The sequence below is a fragment of the Piliocolobus tephrosceles genome, chromosome 6, assembly GCF_002776525.5.
Source record: "Piliocolobus tephrosceles isolate RC106 chromosome 6, ASM277652v3, whole genome shotgun sequence".
NCBI classification, from domain to species: Eukaryota; Metazoa; Chordata; class Mammalia; order Primates; family Cercopithecidae; genus Piliocolobus; species Piliocolobus tephrosceles.
Window position 1 is genome coordinate 124540766 of NC_045439.1, and position 18376 is coordinate 124559141.

The window sequence follows — 18376 nt, forward strand, 5'->3', positions numbered from 1 at the left end:
AACAATATCACAGGGGGGTGTACACACCTGCGATATGGGGAGTAATATTATTATCTCCTTCCCCAAGATATTATGAACATTATCACAGGGAATGTGTACCCCCTCTGCGACATGGGGATTGCTATTATCCTTTCCCCAGTTGAATATTTTGGAGAATATCACAGGTGGCTGTACACGTTTCACGACATGGAGAGTAATATCCTCCTTCTCCCCCTTCTCCGGATATTACGAACAATATCACAGGGGGGTGCACACCTCCTGCGATATGGGGAGTAATATTATCTTCTCATTCCCTGTATATTATGAACAATATCACGGAAGGGTGTACACCCCTTGCGATATTGAAAGTATTATCACCCACTCTTCTTTTGGATATTACGAATAATATCACAGGGGGTTCTACACTTTCTGCGATATGAAAAGTAATATCATCTTCTTCCCACCTGAATGTTATGAACAATATAACAGAGGAGTGTACATCTCCTGCGATATTGGAAGTAACATCATCCTCTTTCTCTCTGGATCTTACCAAAAAAAATAACAGGAAGGTGTACACCACTGCGATATAGGGCGTAATATTCTCATCCCCCCCCCCAAATATTACGAACAATATCACAGGAGAGTGTATACCCTCTGCGATATTGGCAGTAATATCACCCTCTACCCAGCTGGATATTAGGAACAATATCACAAAAGGGTGTTAACTTGCAATATGGGAAGAAATATTCTCTCTCCGCCTGGATATTACAAATAATATCGCAGGAAGTTCTACACCTGCTGAGATATAGAAAGCAGTATTATCCTCTCCCTCCCTGGATATTATGAACAATATCCCAGGAGGGTGTACACCCCCTGCAATATTGAGGTTAATATCATTTTCTTTCCACCTGAATACTACAAACAATAAAACAGAAGAGTGTTCACCTCCTGCAATATTGGGGGTAATATCTTCCTCTCCCCACCTTGATATTATGAACAATATCACAAGGAGGTCTACACCCCCTGTGATATTAAGATTAGGAACATACTCCCATTCCTGGATATCATGAACAATATTACAAAGGGGTGTACATGCCCCACAATATTAAGAGTAATATTCCCCTCCTTTCCCCCTGGATGTTATGAAAAAATATCACGGTAGTGTACAATTTTTGTGACATTGGGAGTAATATCATTTTCTCCCCCAGTGGATATTACAAACAATATCACAGGAGGATGTACACCTTCTGCGATATTGGGAAAAATTTTATTCTCCCCCCCCCCGAAAATCATAAACAATATCACAGGGGAGTGTACACTTATTGGAAGGAATCCCTTCCAATATATCCCTTATTGGAAGGAATACCATCCTCTCCACCTCTGAATATCACGAACAATATCACAGGAAGGTGTACACTCTGTGATATTGGGAGTAATACCACCCTCTCCTCCCCTGGATATTACGAACAATATCATAGGATGGTTTACGCACCCTGTAATGTTGGGAGAAATATCATCCTCTGCCACCCTGGATATTACAAATGATATTACAGAGAATATACACACAGGGTGTTTACGATGTTGGGAGTAATATCAACTCCTCCCTAAGTATTACAAACAATATCACAGGGAGTGTACACTCCCAAAATCTCTGGGGGAAGGGAATGATATTACTCCCAATATCGCAGAGGGAGTACACCACCACAACCCCCCCAACATGATATTGTATCTAATATCCAGGAATGGAGGGGATGATATTACTCTGAATATCACAACGGGTGTACATTCTCCTTGTGATATTGTTCCTAATATCCAGGGTAGGGAAGGATGATATTACTCCCAATATCATAGCAGGTGTACACCTTCCCTGTGATATTGTTCCTAATGTTCAGTTATGGAGTGGATGATATTTCTCCCAATATTGGAGAAGGTGTACTCCCTTCTGTAATATTGTTTCTGATATCCAGAGGTGGAGAGGATGATATTACTTCCAGTGTCTCAGGGGGTGTACACTCCTTCTATGATATTGTTCCTAATATCCAAGAGGAGAAAGGATAATATAATTCCCAATATCGCAGGAGGTGTACATTCCCTCTGTGATATTGTTCGTAATATTCAGGGTGGGAGAAGACGATAGCACTTCCAATATTGCAGGGAGAGTACATCCGCTTTGTGATATTGTTCCTAATATCCTGGGAAAAAGAGAATGGTGTTACTCCCAATATCGCAGAAAGTGTACGCGCCCCCTGTAATATTGTTCCTAATATTCAGTGGGGGAGAGAATGATATTACTCCCAATATCACAGGGTGTACATTGGGAGTAATGGAGGTGTACACCAACACTGTGATATTGTTCCTAATATCCAGAAAAAAACAAGATAATATTACTCCCAATATCACAAGGGGTGTACCCTTCCCCTGTGATATTGTTCCTAATATCACAACGGGGAGAAAAGGACATTACTCCCAATATTGCAGGGAGAGTAAACCCCCACTGTGATATTGTTCTTAATATTCATGGGGAGATAGGATGATATTACTTCCAATATTTCTAGTTGTGTACACCCCCACGTTATATTTTCTGAATATCCAAAGGGAGAGAGGATGATATTACTCCAAATATCACAGAGGGTGTATACCCCCTCTGTAACATTGTTGCTAATATCCAAAAAGGGAGAGGACAATATTTCTCTCAATATCGCAGGGGGTGTATACCTCTTCTGTGATAATGTTCATAATATCCAGGGTTGAAAATAATGATATTATGCCCAATATCGCAGGGGGTGTACAACCCACCAGGTGACAATGTTTTTAATATACAGGAAAGAGGAGGATACTATTAGTATAAATATCACGGGGGATGTAAAAACCCTGTGATATTGTTCCCAATATCCAGGGGTAAAGAGAATGATATTACTCCCAATATTGCAGGGAGTGTACATTCACCCTGTGATATGGTTTCTGACATCCAGAGAGGGAGAAGATAATACTACTCCCAATATCGAAGGAGTACACCCCCTTGTGATATTGTTGTTCATATTTAGGTGAGGAGAGAATAATATTACTACCAGTATCGCAAGGGGTGTACACCTCCCCCACCATGATATTTTTCCTAATATCCAGGGAGGGAGAGGTTAACATTACTTTCAATATTGCAGGGGCGTACACATCAGTTGTAGTACTGCTCCTAATATACAGAAGACAAAAGATGACATTACTCCCAATATCGCAGCAGATGTACACCCCCTTTGTGATATTGTTCCTAATATATAGTGGGGAGAAAATCATATTACTATCAATATCGCTGACGGTGTACAGCCCCCAGTGGGGGAGAGGATAATATTACACCCAATATCCCAGAAGGGGTAAACCCCCCCTGTGATATTGTTCCTAATATTCAGGGAGGGAGAGGTTGATATTCCCCCCAACATTGCAGACGGTGTACACAACCCGTATGGTATTGTTCCTCATATCCAGAAGGGAGAAGATGGCATTACTCCCAATATTGCAGGGGGTTTACACCTTCTTTTTGATATTGTTCTTGATATTTAAAGGAGAGAAAATTATATTACTCTCAATATCGCAGGGGGTTTACATCCCCCCTCCCGTGATCCTCTTTTTCATATCCAGCTGGGGAGAGGATGATATTACTCCCAATATTGCAGGGGATGTACACCACCCTAGTGATATTATTCCTAATATTCAGGGGAAGAGAGGATGATATTACTCTCAATATCACAGGGGATGTACAACCACCTCCCCCCACCCCCTGATACCCTTTTTCATATCCAGGTGAGGAGAGGATGATGTTACTCCCAATATCGCAGGAAGTGTACACCTCCCCATGATATTGTTCCTAATAATTATGAGGGGAGAGGACGATATTCCCTCCAATATCGCAAGGGGTGTACACCCTCCATGTGACATTGTTCCTAATATCCCAGGGAAAAAAAGATGATATTACTCCCAATATCGCAGAGGGGTGTACACCCCCACTGTGATATTGTTTATACTGTCCAGAAGCAAAGAGGATGATATTACTCTTAATATCGCAGAGGGTGTACACCGTGTACACCCCCCCCCCCACATGATATTGTTCCTAATATTCAGGTGGGGAAGGGTGATATTATGCCGAATATCACAGAGGGTGTACATTTCCCTTGTAATATTGTTTTTAATATCCAGGGCAAAGAGGATGATATTACTCCCAATATCACAGAGAGTTTACACACACACACCCCCCCCCCCGAAATATTGTTCCTAATATCCAGTGGAGGAGAGAATGCCATTATCCCAGTAGCGCAGGGGTGTACACCTTCCCTGTGATATTGCTCCTAATATCCAGGCGGGGGTGGGAAATAATATTATTCCCAATATCACAGGGGGTGTACACACCCCCTGTGATATGGTTTCTCATATCAAAGGGAAGAGAGGCTATTACTTACAATAACGCAGAGTGTGTACACCCCACCTGTGATATTATTCTTAATGTCCAGGAGAAAAGAGAATAATATTACTTCCAATATCGCAGGTGATGTACATCCCTCCTGTGACACTGTTTCTAATATTCAAAGGGAAAGAGGATGATATTACTCCCAATATCGCAGGGGATGTATACTCTCCTTGTGATATTGTTCTTCATATCCAGAAAGGGAGACGATAATATTACTCCCAATATCGCAGTAGGGGTACACCCGCTTGAGATATTTTTCCTGATACCCAGACAGGGAGAAGATGATTGTTCCTAATATACAGGAGGGGAGAGTATGATTTTACTCACAATCGCAGGGGGTGTACACCTCCCCTGTGATATTGTTACTAATATCCAGGGAGTAGAAGATGATATTACTCCCTATATTGCAGGGGGTGTACACTCCTTTTTTGATATTGTCAATAATATCCAGGAGGAAAGACGATAATATTAATGTTAATATCGTAGGGAATGTACACCCTTCCATGATGTCGTTTCTAATATCCAGTGGAAAAGAGGATGATAATCCCTAGAGGATAATATTACTTGCAATATCGCAGGAGGTGTACAGCCCTCCTGTGATATTGTTCTTAATATCCGGAAAGGAAGAAAATGACATTAATCCCAATATCAAAGGTGGTGTAAACCCCCTCCGTGATATTGTTATGAATATCTGGGGGGAGAGGATGATATTACTCCCAATATCGCAGAGAATGTACACCTCCTCTGTGATATTGTTCCTAATATCCAGGAGGGGAGAGTATGATTTTACTTCCAATCGCAGGAGTATACACCTCCCCATGATACTGTTTAATTTCCAGAAGGATAGAGGATGATATTTCTCCCAATATTGTAAAGGGTGTGCATCCTCCCTGTGATATTATTTCTAATATTCAGGTGGAGAGAGGATGATATTACTCCCAATATCGCGGGTGGGGGGAACACCCACTCTGTGATATTGTTCTCAACATCCACAGGGAGAAAGGATGATATTACTCCCAATATCGCAGGGGCTGTACACACCCCCCCCCCCCGGGATATTGTTTCCAATACCCAGGTTCGGAGAGGATGATATTAGTTTCAAAATCGCAGTAGGTGTGCACCTTGCCTGTGATATTGTTCCTAATATCCATGGGTGAAGAGGATAATATTACTCGCAATATTGCAGGAGGTGTACAGCCCTCCTGTGATACTGTTCTTAATATCCAGAAAGGAAGAAAATGATATTATTCTCAATAGTGCAGGGGATGTTCACTCCCACTGTGATATTGTTCCTAATATGCAGAAGGGGAGAGGACAATATTACTCCCAATATCGCAGGTGGTGTACACACCTCCCTGTGATATTGTTCCTAATATACAGGAGGTAGAAGATAATATTACTCCTAAGATCCCAGTTGGTGTCCACCGCCCCCCCATGATATTGTTTCTAATATCTAGGGAATTAGAGGGTGACATTACTCTTAACATCGCAGGGGGTGTACACTTCCCTTGTGATATTGTTTCTAATATCCAGAGGGGAAGAGGATGATATTACTCCCAATATCGCATGGTGTATACACCCCCACCCCTGTGACATTGCTATGAATACCCAGGGGAAAAGAGGATATTACTCCCAATATTGCAGGGGGTGTACAACCCCCTGTGATATTATTTCTAATATTCAGGTGGGGAGAGGATGATATTTACTCCCAACATCACAGGTGGTGGAAACACCCCACCTGTGATATTGTTCCTAGTATCCATGAAGGGAGCGGATGATATTACTCCCAAAATTGTGGTGGGTGTACACCCACCCTGTAATATTGTTCCTAATATCCCGGGAGGGAAACATCTCTCAACCTACAACCATCACCTGAATTAGTTAGCAAACTTCTGCAAGGTCCCCTGTGAGGTAGGTTCAGAGATGACCTCCCTCTATCCCCACTGGAGTCTGGGAGTGCATGCAAAGCACATCCCAATGCAGCTCCTTCTCATATACCTTCTGCTGCTCACTAAGTCAGCTCCAATGCTGGGTGAGGTTAAGGCCTTCCCCCTTGCCCTGGATTGCCCAGCTTCCCTTGGGATTGTGTGTCACAGTGGCAATCTCTCCTGCCTCATGCTCTGAAGACTCAGTTTTCCATCTGGTTCAGTGTAGGCTGCTGCCCATCACTTCTTTCAAACGGTCTGTGATTTGCTTCACTTTTTCTGTTAAGTTCCCATGTTGCTTCTTGAAAAAAAGTTCAGTGTGAATCTCTATGCACTATTTTGTCTTTTCAAGTAGGAGAGGCATACTAACAATGCCTCCAATTCACCATCTTGAGGGGAAAAAATGATTCTGGCCTTCTTTGCCTTCTGTCTTCTAATACCTGAGTCATTGAGACCTACTAGAAGTATCAGTGGATGGTTCTGCAGAACAGAGAGCAATGGGTGAATCATCATTTCATAGGGGAATTCAAATTAACATTTCCTTAGGAGCCACTGTGTAGAAACTGTCAAAATTTGTTTCTTTCTTTATTGACTTTTATAAAAACTATTCTGCACATTTATTACTATAAAGAATTTACCTTAGAATACTTATACACTGTTAATGGGCATGTAAATTACTCCAGCCACTGTAGAAAGCATTCTGGAGATTTCTCAAAGAACTTAGAGCACAGCTACCATTTGACCCAGCAATTCCATTACTGGGTATATAACCAAAAGAAAATACATCATTCTACCAAACACACACATTATTTCATATGTTCAACACTGTGCTATTCACAATAGCGGTGACATGGAATCAACCCAGGTGCTCATCAATGGTAGATTGAATAAGGAAAGTGTAGTACTACTAAATATTTTATAGTAGGTACGAAATACTTCATGTACCTACTGTGTACTCACAAAAAATTTAAAATAAAAATAATTTTTTAAAACTGAACCTCAGAGTGGGGCTGGTTCCCTCTTGGAGACTTAGGGCTGAAGGACCGTTCTCCACCTGCACCCCTCTCAGCCCTGCTTGGAAAGAGAAAGGCAAACACATACGATGTCACTGGGGAATCACTGATGCATTTTCCAAACCTGTAAGATAGCCCAAGAAACACCCATGAGGATGTAGGACAGTCCAGGAGCTTTGTGTCAGCCCTCCATTCCCTCCCTTCTCTTGTCAGCTGTGGAACACCCCACAGCCCCCATCTGAGATGGCTCAACTCACAGCAAATCTGGACCCACAGAAGCCCCAGCAGAGCTTCCAGTCTCCTCTCCATGGTTCCTTGCCTGGTTGCTGTTCTGAAGGTTGTCAAGTCTTGGGTCCAGTCAAATTGTGTTGTTACAATTAATAGGTTCCAACAGACTCACTGAGCACAAATAACACTCAGAGTGGAGCTTTGCATTATGCTTCTTTTTTTTTTTTTTTTTTTTTTTTTTTGAGACGGAGTCTCGCTCTGTCGCCCAGCCTGGAGTGCAGTGGCCGGATCTCAGCTCACTGCAAGCTCCGCATCCCAGGTCTACGCCATTCTCCCGCCTCAGCCTCCCGAGTAGCTGGGACTACAGGCACCCGCCACCTCGCCCGGCTAGTTTTTTGTATTTTTTAGTAGAGACAGGGTTTCACCGGGTTAGCCAGGATGGTCTCGATCTCCTGACCTCGTGATCCGCCCATCTCGGCCTCCCAAAGTGCTGGGATTACAGGCTTGAGCCAACGCGCCCGGCCTGCATTATGTTTCTTAAGAGGAAACTCCAACAATGGTGGCTCAGCCCAGTCTAAATGTGTAATCTTTCTCAGGTGTGCGTGGGGGTGGAGGGACATAGGCTGATGGAGGTGAAGGAAGCAGTAAGGGGACATATCCCCAATGTCCCCAATCTTTACTGAGAACTATTTTAGATAGAGATTTTGAAAGTTTGCAGGGAGGATGAGAAAAGTGAGAAGACGACTCAGAGAGAAAGAGGGGCCTCATCTGGGTCAATAAACCTGGAGAGCCATAGTTTCAGTGATCTGACTTTCTAAACAAAAATCAAGGCACATAGTTTGGCAGAGAATTTGAGAATTTATTTACATTGAGGGTCAACAAAGGAATGCTCTCTTTTATAGTACATATCATTTTGTTTATCCCATTTTCAGAAAAGTAAATACAAATAAAACAAGTTAGAATGGCTTTGTATATCTAAAAATATTTTATGTTTATACATGAACATAGCGTATGTCTAAAATAAGACTTCGATTGGTGACAAAAGAAATAGGACAAGGATGCCTACCTTGATTACATTTACATTCACCCCTCCCGCTCCTCTCTTCTTCCATCCAAAGCTTTTTCTTTACATCCCAAAGACCTACACAGCTGATTCTTTGCTGTGAACATGTGCTGAGGGCCATATTTTGAAGTCCACACAAAATGTTTCTCCTTTTTCCTCCAGCATTTTCTTGCCTTTTTCCCACTTCCTCTGTCTCCACTTTTGTTCCTTATTTCCTTCATTTCATTGTCTTTTTCCTCAGAGTAGATGTAGATGGAGGAAGTTCATCAGGAGTATTGATGACATTTCTAATTTAGAGAAGGAGAAGGTAATTTTAATAATTTTAGTTTTAAAAAATTAGGAAACTGGAGAGAGAGAGAGGACACATAGATGTATCTATATGATAGATATATAAATAACATAGCTATTTTAGACTCAAGCACCGTTTCACTTTAAACGAATCTCTTTTTCTTTTTTTTTTTTTTCTACCTGAGTCTTGCTCTTGTTGCCCAGGCTGGAGTGCAATGGCACCATCTCGGCTTACTGCAACCTCCACCTCCCGAGTTCAAGCAAGTCTACTGCCTCAGCCTCCTGAGTAGCTGAGATTACAGGTGATTGCCACCATGCCCGGCTAATTTTTGTATTTTTAGTAGACACGGGGTTTCACCATGGTGGCCAGGCTGGTCTCAAACTCCTGACCTAGGGTGATCTGCCCAGCCTGGCCTCCCAAAGTGCTGGGATTACAGACATGAGCCACTGTGCCCAGCCTAAAATAATCTTTTTTTTTTTTAACCTTTATTTTAAGTTCAGGAGTACATGTGCAGGTGTGTTACATGGGTATATTTGTGTCATGTGGGTTGTTGTACAGATTATTTCACCACCCAGGTACTAAGCCTAGTACCCATTAGTTATTTTTCCTGATCTTTTTTCTCCCACCTTCCAGCCTTCAAGAGGCCCCAGGGTCTGTTGTTCCCCTCTATGTGTCCACATGTTCTCATCATTTAGCTTCCACCTGTAAGTGAGAACATGCAGTATTTGGTTTTCTGTTCCTGTGTTAGTTTACTAAGAATAATGGCCTCCAGCTCCATGCATGTTCCTGCAAAGCATGGCTGCATAATATTCATGGTGTATATGTACCACATTTTCTTTATCTAGTCTATCATTGATGGGCATTTAGGTTGAAAAGAATCCTACTCTTAACTAGGCTCAGGTAATTATATCTATCATGCTATCATAGCCCAGGCCTCAACTTGATCTATTTATGGATTCATGAAGATCCGAGCTCCATCTTTTTGAGATGATGTGAAAATGGAAGAGCTGAGTAAGAGACAGGAACAATCAGTAAATAGTCTCCTTGTGTGCTCAGTGATTTAATTTGATCACATGCTATCCAGTTCCTTCCTCTAACTGTTCTTAACCCTCATCTCCCCATTCAGTTTTCCAATATTCACACAGATCCATTTATCTGGGTGTGATTGTCTGTGTATTACTGTAGGAAAACCTCCTCAGTTAGAGAAGCCTCAGTAAAGATTTTGGCTGCACTCTCTAATGTCTGCTCACTGGTCATCTGGCAATCCCCACCCAAAACAGCCCTGCCACTGTCCCATTTGAAGTGATTCTCTGAGGAGGTTCCAGTCTCCAGTCTGTTGCAGACGTTGTGCATTTCTCGTGAATTGCCCTTTTTCGTGAATCCTGACTCTTCAAAGAATAAGTAAAGACCAGCTTCTGCACAAGAGCTACACAATTAATTCCTTCTGCCCTACTTGACTTTATAGAATATGGCATTTCACTGAGAATTCTCCAGGTCAAGCCCTTGAGTCCCTGAAAGCCTCACACTTCCCAGAAGTTTGTGTTCAGCTCCCTCTGCAGCCCCAGACAGTCTGTTCCTCACGGCACAGAAATACTCAACCTAGTCACTCAAATGGGCTGAGGCTTTCTTCAGGTGAAAGGAGGTTTCCATCTTCTGAAATTCAGCCTCAAAACTTTTGACGCCTGTGACAAGGCTGTTGAGGTGTGTACTTCAGAAGAAGCTAGAGCCCTTGGTTGGAGCATTGCATATACCAGAAGAGATATGGTGGAACAGATGATGAGTAGTTGCACCTTAGCAGTGCAGGGGCTCCCTCAGAGACAGGCTGGGTTACTGACCGGGCCCTGGTTCCTCTGGCAACATCAATGCAGTGCCAGAGAGACCAGAATAGACTTGTCTATGAAGAGAAGATGTCTCTATTCAGAATCCAGTTGCAATACTAAACTTCTAGAGAACAAGAGGATAAAATCGAATTTTACTCACACAGAGAAAAAAGTATCATAAGCACTGATATGGGAACCACGTACAGGGTTTAGCAATGAAGGAAAATGGGGATAAACTTCTATAATATCTAAATTGAGAAGCTAAGTAAGACTCATTTGATAGGAATTACTAAGAGTGAAGATTTTGTTCTGGAAACTTATCAGAATATTTATACTTCTGTCTCTTGATTTATTAGTAAACTAGCTTATACACTGAGCTGGGCTCAAGGGGGAAAATGTAGGACAGCATGATTTTTGTCATCTCCTCTCACTTATTTGTTTAATATTTGGGTAAATCTCATAAATTTTACAATTAATTTCAAGTACAAAAACATTCTCATCTTCACATATTAAAAAGCTTATCCTACCTTAATTAAAGTGTTAATCCTTAATCCAGCTCAAAGCTTCTTTTCTTCTCACACACTCAAAGTAATGCTTCATAAATACTTCTGCTTCTGATTACTACAATGGAAGTCCTATCACTACATAAGAATAGGGCTGGGTGCCTTAATAATCTATTCATTTCCTGACACTCAGACCAAAATTCATTCTGGTCTCTGTAATTAGACAAAGCTCTGAACACTTAGTAATCATGTATTCATACCAAATGTCTTCAGACTGGAGGCACGGAGTCACCTCCATACCTGGGAGTCTAGACGCTACAATGATTCCGTGAACCAGCATTTATCTACTTGAACCTTGCAACCCTCACATTGGGCATCATTTTGTTAAAAATGAAAAAAAAATCATGTGATCTTTCTACAGAGAAATAGCTGATCAGTTTATTGATCTTTTTGTCACAGATCAAGAGTTTTAACTCCCCAGAAAAATGTTCTTATATTGGCTCAGGTCTTTTTCAGTTTCTGAAGAGTCTGAACACCCAGGATGTGATGCCATCCTCCAAACAGCTTTTTGGGTTGGCAGGTGAGGTTTAATAGCAATGATAATGCAGGATATAGATAGCATTCATCTGATGAGTGCTGATTAAATCAGGACATTCTTAGTGATATTCGTTTAACCCCAGAAGAATCCTGGAAAATAGTACTATGACCCTCATTTTATCGATAAAGTATTAAAGTTCAAATGCCAAAAGTATTTGACTAAGGTCAAACTCTCTACAGCAAGAGATCTCAGATTCAAACCCAGGAATGCCTGGCTTTAGAGCTGATTATTTTTCCAGTCTGTTTTGCTGCCCAGAGCATGTAGCAAAAATAAAAGTACAATTAGAATTAGAGTGCCCTTTCTACCACCCCTCAGTGGCTGTTCAACTCTTTCTTCCAAAGTGGCTAACATATACATGCCTGTTCATAAAAGCAGACATTGAAACAAGAGCTAGTTGTGTTGTTTCCTCACAGTCAGTGCCTCCACCCGGCTCCGCATCTCCATGGCACCATAACCCAGCTCCGCATCTCCACAGCACAGCTCTTTTCCTCTGGAGTACCCCAAAGGCATCATCCAACCAAGATCCCAGGAGCAGGCATGGGATGAACTCCAAGTAGATAAAAACATTTTGAAATTTTCCAATCCAATATTCCATCTTTAATTTTTTTTTGGAGATCAATTATCTACAGAATAGTATAAGATCTTCTTTAGATAATCCCACACAGCCTCTAATATATGGGTACTGACATTCATAAGTAGGCAAGAGGCCAGGTGCAGTGGCTCACACCTGTAATCCCAGCACTTTGAGAGGCCGAGGTGGGCAGATCACGAGGTCAGGAGATCGAGACCATCCTGGCTAACACGGTGAAACCCCGTCTCTACTAAAATTACAAAAAAATTAGCCGGGCGTGGTGGCGGGCGCCTGTAGTCCCAGCTACTCAGGAGGCTGAGGCAGGAGAATGGTGTGAACCCGGGAGGCGGAGCTTGCAGTGGGCCCACATCAGGCCACTGCACTCCAGCCTGGGCGACAGAGTGAGACTCTGTCTCAAAAAAAAAAAAAAGTAGGCAGGAACATTACAGCGATGTCCCTCTATCCCACTCTCTCAACTCTCATGACCAGAGTGCAGCTTTGGGCAGAGGCTGTCCAGTGACTCTGGAATCACTCTGAGCTTCTCTCAAAACTGTAGGTGTCAGAGTCTCCAGCCTTTGGGTCTGTTTTGTGCAAAGAGGTGTATTTATTGCCTTTATTCAAATAAGCTGTAAATATTCCTTCCTCATTTTCTCCATTAAGAATATGAAAATCAGAAACACTAGGCTTTTTTGAGGATATTGTCTGTGCCACAGGAAGTACTGGAAATAGTGGTGCACTTCAGAGAAGAGCTGGCTGTGTCCTGGACATTTGGGGACCAGGACTCCTACTTTCTGCTGGCTCGTCCTCAGTGTGTACAGAAGTCAGCCAAAGGAGATGAGTGTATAGGCTCAAATACTCTACAAATGTTTATTTTCTTTCCACAGTACTACTCCCCCACCAAACCCTCAGATGAACTAGATGGAAACCTCCTCCCGCCACATAGCCTGATCCTCTCATTCTCAATTTAAAAATAAAATTATCAAATATTGCTTTCCCTGTGATCAAAATCAGAGACAACATCCCATCAAAAACTAACAAACAAAAACATACCCCCATGATCCTAATGAAGCCTCAGGAGCACAAGCAGGATTCTCAGCAAATTTTCTGTTATTCTTATCTCTTTGGGGCCTCAAAGAACCCAACTTTAAAAACTAATAATGACCCAGAATCTCTATGTTTCTCATTTAGATGTTTCAAAAATAGTCTACTATGCAAATTAGAAACAAATTCTCTCCCATCCCTCCTCTACCATCATCTCCATTTTCCATTACACACCATCTACAACAGGGAAGTGGGACAAAAGAAAAGAGAAAGACAGGCAACTGAGAGACTGAGAGATCTAATCTCGGGGGACGCATGGACACCAGCATGTAGATACTTGGAAATGGTCACAGAGATGTTCAAACTGTGTGCAGCTATAAATAATAACCTGATACTTAGGCTAAATGTTTCAAAAGCTAGGAAGTATATTGCCCACGTTGACTGTGCATGGTATGCATATAAAGTATATGTACTGTGTGTCTATCTATACACACAAACTGAGGAGTACCAGTGAACTTAGCAACAATAGTAATAAATACTACAGATACCTCACTTTGATAATTGAGTACCCAGGGACCATGGTGGAAGGAAGACATCATGCTGTATGCCCTTTTATACTTTTTAAATTTTAGCTCATGTAAATGAAATACCTATTTAAAAAAACCAATGAGATAAATTTTGCAAATAGTAGAAGAATACATACATTTGCTAATATCTTTGGAAAATAAAAATTTTAGAAAGCATTTTTGGACTTCTTTCTAGGCTGTGCGTCCCACCCCACAGAGGAAAACTGCACAGGTGCAGGCCCGTCTGTCTCAGTGTGTGTCACCCACGAGGCAGTAGTACACAGCAGTGTCGCTCAGGGCAACCCGGGGCAGGCTCAGAGTGCTGGACTTTCTGTCGGCGGGGATAAACAAGGAGGCCACTTCATTTGCAATGTTTGCCTTGTATCCTTGAATAATAAATCGCGGTCCTTGGTTTGGAAACTGTTGGTACCACATGATATAATCACTAGTAGCAATGTTGTTGTGGCTACAGGTTATGTTCACTTCTTGTCCTTCATATGAGTCCACGGAGATGGGCTGGGTGGTCTTAGCAAGGCTCAAAGTACCTATGGGAGTAAAACACAATCCTAGCCCCTATCCTGAAAGCAAGGTAAGTTATACGGTCCCACTCAGCAGCCTCTCACAGTCAAATCCATCCCCACACTCTACTTCCCTGCCATATACACACACATACAATTTACTTCTCATTTATGTTTCAATACAAAAATATTTATCCCAGGGAGGCCCAAGAAAACATATACAGAAGCGCCAGGTTTACTATCTCCCACCCATGGATAGACCCTAGGGATTAGAAACCCCGAAAATCTTTGCTGCCCTGAGACATATCTCACATAAATGCTCAGGAGCTGCCTGGAGAAAAATGGGACCCTGAAGCTATCCCTCTACATCTTGGATAAAGAGCAACTGCTAGCAGGCAAAGTTACAGATTCCTTTCCAGCATCATCAGGCCCAGATCCCATTCCTCTTCATCCCAAAATAACTCACTCAGGGTCAGGAACACGATCACTCTTGCCACTTGCTTCATATTCTAGGTGCAAACTAGGACGCAGTTTCTAGGCTCTTTTGCTGCGTCTGAGCTGCAATGAGCCCAGCAGCAACTACCAGGGCCCACACCAGCAGCTCTCACTCAGGGCTGTCCCAGGAGAGCAGCCAATAGCAGGGCAGCAGCTCCTCAGAGCAGGGCTCCCCTCAAAGTTCAACTAAATCCCCAAGAAGAGTAGGGAGTGAAAAATACTGGTACTGAAGCACAGCAGCCTGAATTTCATTTTAGATCTTTGCAGAGGTCTAATCCCTTAAAGATTTGGTCCGAATGAGGCAAAGCTACGAGAAGGTAGATTCCACTGGGCTCCTATTCCCCATTACATTACTTTCCACAGCCCCAGAGGGTGGTCATCTACTGCAGTCAGTCTGAAACTCATGGACTCATTGACAGTCATGGTCTAAGTAAGTGTAACCTGCCTGACTTGGTACTTTATGCCCTGCAATGCTCCACTGACCCCTATTTATCCAAGAAGAAAGGGGGATTCCTAATCCTATACCAAGAAAGAGCAAATGAGGCAGTCTGGACTGGACCTTCCATATCCCTATTCCCTGGGATCATTTATAATCCCAGTAAGTCCACAACTAATACCCGCTTCTCAGACGCTGTGTAACAGATATTAAACAGAGGAACAAACCCCTCATTAGTCCCTACTGACCAGCTAGGATAGGACATTTGGTCTGGAATCACTCACTTAACCAAGGAGGAGTTGAGGTGAACAAGAAGAAAAGGCACAGGCTGTGTCAGACAGATCTAAATCTAAATCTCAACTCTGCCACCTTGTGACCTCAGGCAGCTCACACCTCTGAGTCTTGGTTTCTTCATCTGTAAAATGGGAACAATAAGATGGATTTCAGGGTCAACCTGTGGCATGTACTCAACAGTAAATTGTAGTTCCTTTCCCTTTCTTCTCATCTGATTCAGAGTGCAGAGTACCATGGCTAGTAGAAGGCAGTTGTGTAGGATTATATATCTAATTTTTTGTAGTTGCCATACACACTTCCTTCAGGAAATAATTAGTATAAATCCTATAACAGAAGCACAAAAACTGAAAAGAAAAATAAAGACATTCAGGAAAAGAGGCAAAAGACACAGTAGTATTCATGGAATCCAAAAGACACGGTAGTACTCATTGAAGCAGCCGAATGCTATAAACAAAACATGTTAGATACTCACATTAATGTGGAAAAGATAGTGGTATGTTGTTTGAGTTCTTTTCTCCTATGATATGGGAATGAAAATAAATCACTGGTAAATAATTTGGGAGGTGCCTCTTCTAGGTCTAGAATTGCCGATAGCATTCTGAATCAGCAATTTTTCCATTTTCCCACGCAAAAAAAAAAAAATCATTGAGTGTTGATGACTTCTAGTAACATTTTGACAGAGGAGCTATCACAAGTCATGAAATAAATAACCAGGCTTTCCTCAGCAACAAGTGAAGGAGCAAAGATGTTTTCATGAGGGACCTGAAGATACTAAAACGCCTTGTACAGAAGTGAAAATAAATGGGTTACGCTTTAAACTCAACTCGTTGCAACAGCGACCTCTTGTGGTAACTACACTCAGAAAAAATGTTTCACCCAAATCAGTAGGTCTCAGATCCGCACAATTTATGGAATATCACATTTCTTCGTAAACGCAATAGCAGATAGCTTGGTTTGGACTATGGGGTCTATTTTCAGTTATGGAAGAAAACGGTGAATTAAGTTAGACACACTGAATAGAAACAATCCTTTGGATTTGATAGCTGTGCGATTTTGTTCAAATCACCATTTGAGAGGCACAATTTCTTCATCTCGGCAAGAGAGATTATAAGGATTAAATGAACATAAGTAAGTTATTTCTCAACTACAGTGTTCTATAAAAATACAAACTATGGGCCGGGCGCTGTGGCTCAAGCCTGTAATCCCGGCACTTTGGGAGGTCGAGGCGGGCAGATCACGAGATCAGGAGATCGAGATCATCCTGGCCAATACGGTGAAACCCCGTTTCTACTAAAAACACAAAATTAGCTGGGCGTGGGGGTGGTGCGCGCCTGTAGTCCCAGCTACTCGGGAGGCTGAGGCAGGAGAATCGCTTGAACTCGGGAGGCGGAGGTTGCAGTGAGCCAAGATCGCCCCGCTGCACTCCAGCCTGGGCGACAGAGCGAGACTGCGTCTCAAAAAAAAAAAAAAAAAAAAAATACAAAATACAAAATATGTTTAATGCAGGAAATATCACCAAGCCAAAATGATCGTCTTTTTTCAGGCCAAAAAATGGAACTCGATATTTCTGCGTTGCCACCTGTTACCTCACTTTGGAGAATATTACTGGATACCAGGCAACTGGAGGAAGAAACACTAGAAGTTTTTCTATCCCTCAGCCTACGGAATGAAAGCTATTATTGATGGTAGTGGTGTGCTGTGGGTTGAATTGTGTCTTCCTCCCACCCAAAAACTTTATATGCATATTGGAGTCCAAAGCCCTAATACCTCAGAAGGTGACCTTATTTGGAGACAGTTTTTACAGGTAATCAAGTTACAATGAGGTATTTGGGTGGGTTCGAATCCAAACTGGTGAAGGATGACTGGTGTCCTTATAAAAAGGGGGAATATGGACACCGAGACGGACAAAAATAAAAGGAAAATTTGAAGAGGTACAGGGAGAAGATGGCTATCTCCAAGCCAAGAACAGAGGCCAAGAACAGGTCCTTCCATCACAGCCCTCAAAAGGAACTAACCATGCCAACACCTTGATTTTGAACTCCTGTCCTCCAGAACTGTGGAACAATTCATGTCTGTTGTTTAAGCCACCCAGTTTATGGCCTCTTGTTACCACAGCCTTAGCAAACTTATATATGGTGCTAATAATTATATATTATGTAGGTTGCGATGATTGACTTTATGTGTCAACCTGGCTAGGCTAAAAGATACCCAGGTGGCTGGTAAAATGTTATTGTGGGGTGTGTTTGTGAGGGTGTTTTCAGAAAAGATTCACATTTCAGTTGGTAAACTGAGTAAAGACCACCTTAATCAATGCAGGTGGGCATCATCCGATTCACTGAGGGCCTGAATAGAACAAAAAGGTAGAGGAAGGATAACTTTTCTCTCTCTGCTTGAGCTGGGACATCCATCTTCCCTGCCCTCCAACATCAGTGCTCCTGATTCTTGAGCCTTAAGACTTGGATCAAGATTTATATATAACCAATAATTACATATATATATATCCTATTAAATATATATTCCAATAAGCATTTATGTATAGATAGATAGATAGATAGATAGATAGATAGATAGATAGATAGATAGA

The 18376-nt window shown here is 42.1% G+C and overlaps 1 gene segment (V, D, J or C); it reads right to left on the minus strand.

The window, feature by feature from the left end:
- Window positions 1-8723: 8723 nt before the first annotated feature.
- LOC111554728 overlaps window positions 8724-18376 on the minus strand; it is a 19233-nt gene continuing 9580 nt past the window's right edge. Inside the window, 2 exon segments of the V gene segment in view lie at window positions 8724-8948; window positions 16265-16309. Of these exon segments, the coding sequence occupies window positions 8879-8948; window positions 16265-16309 (115 nt within the window).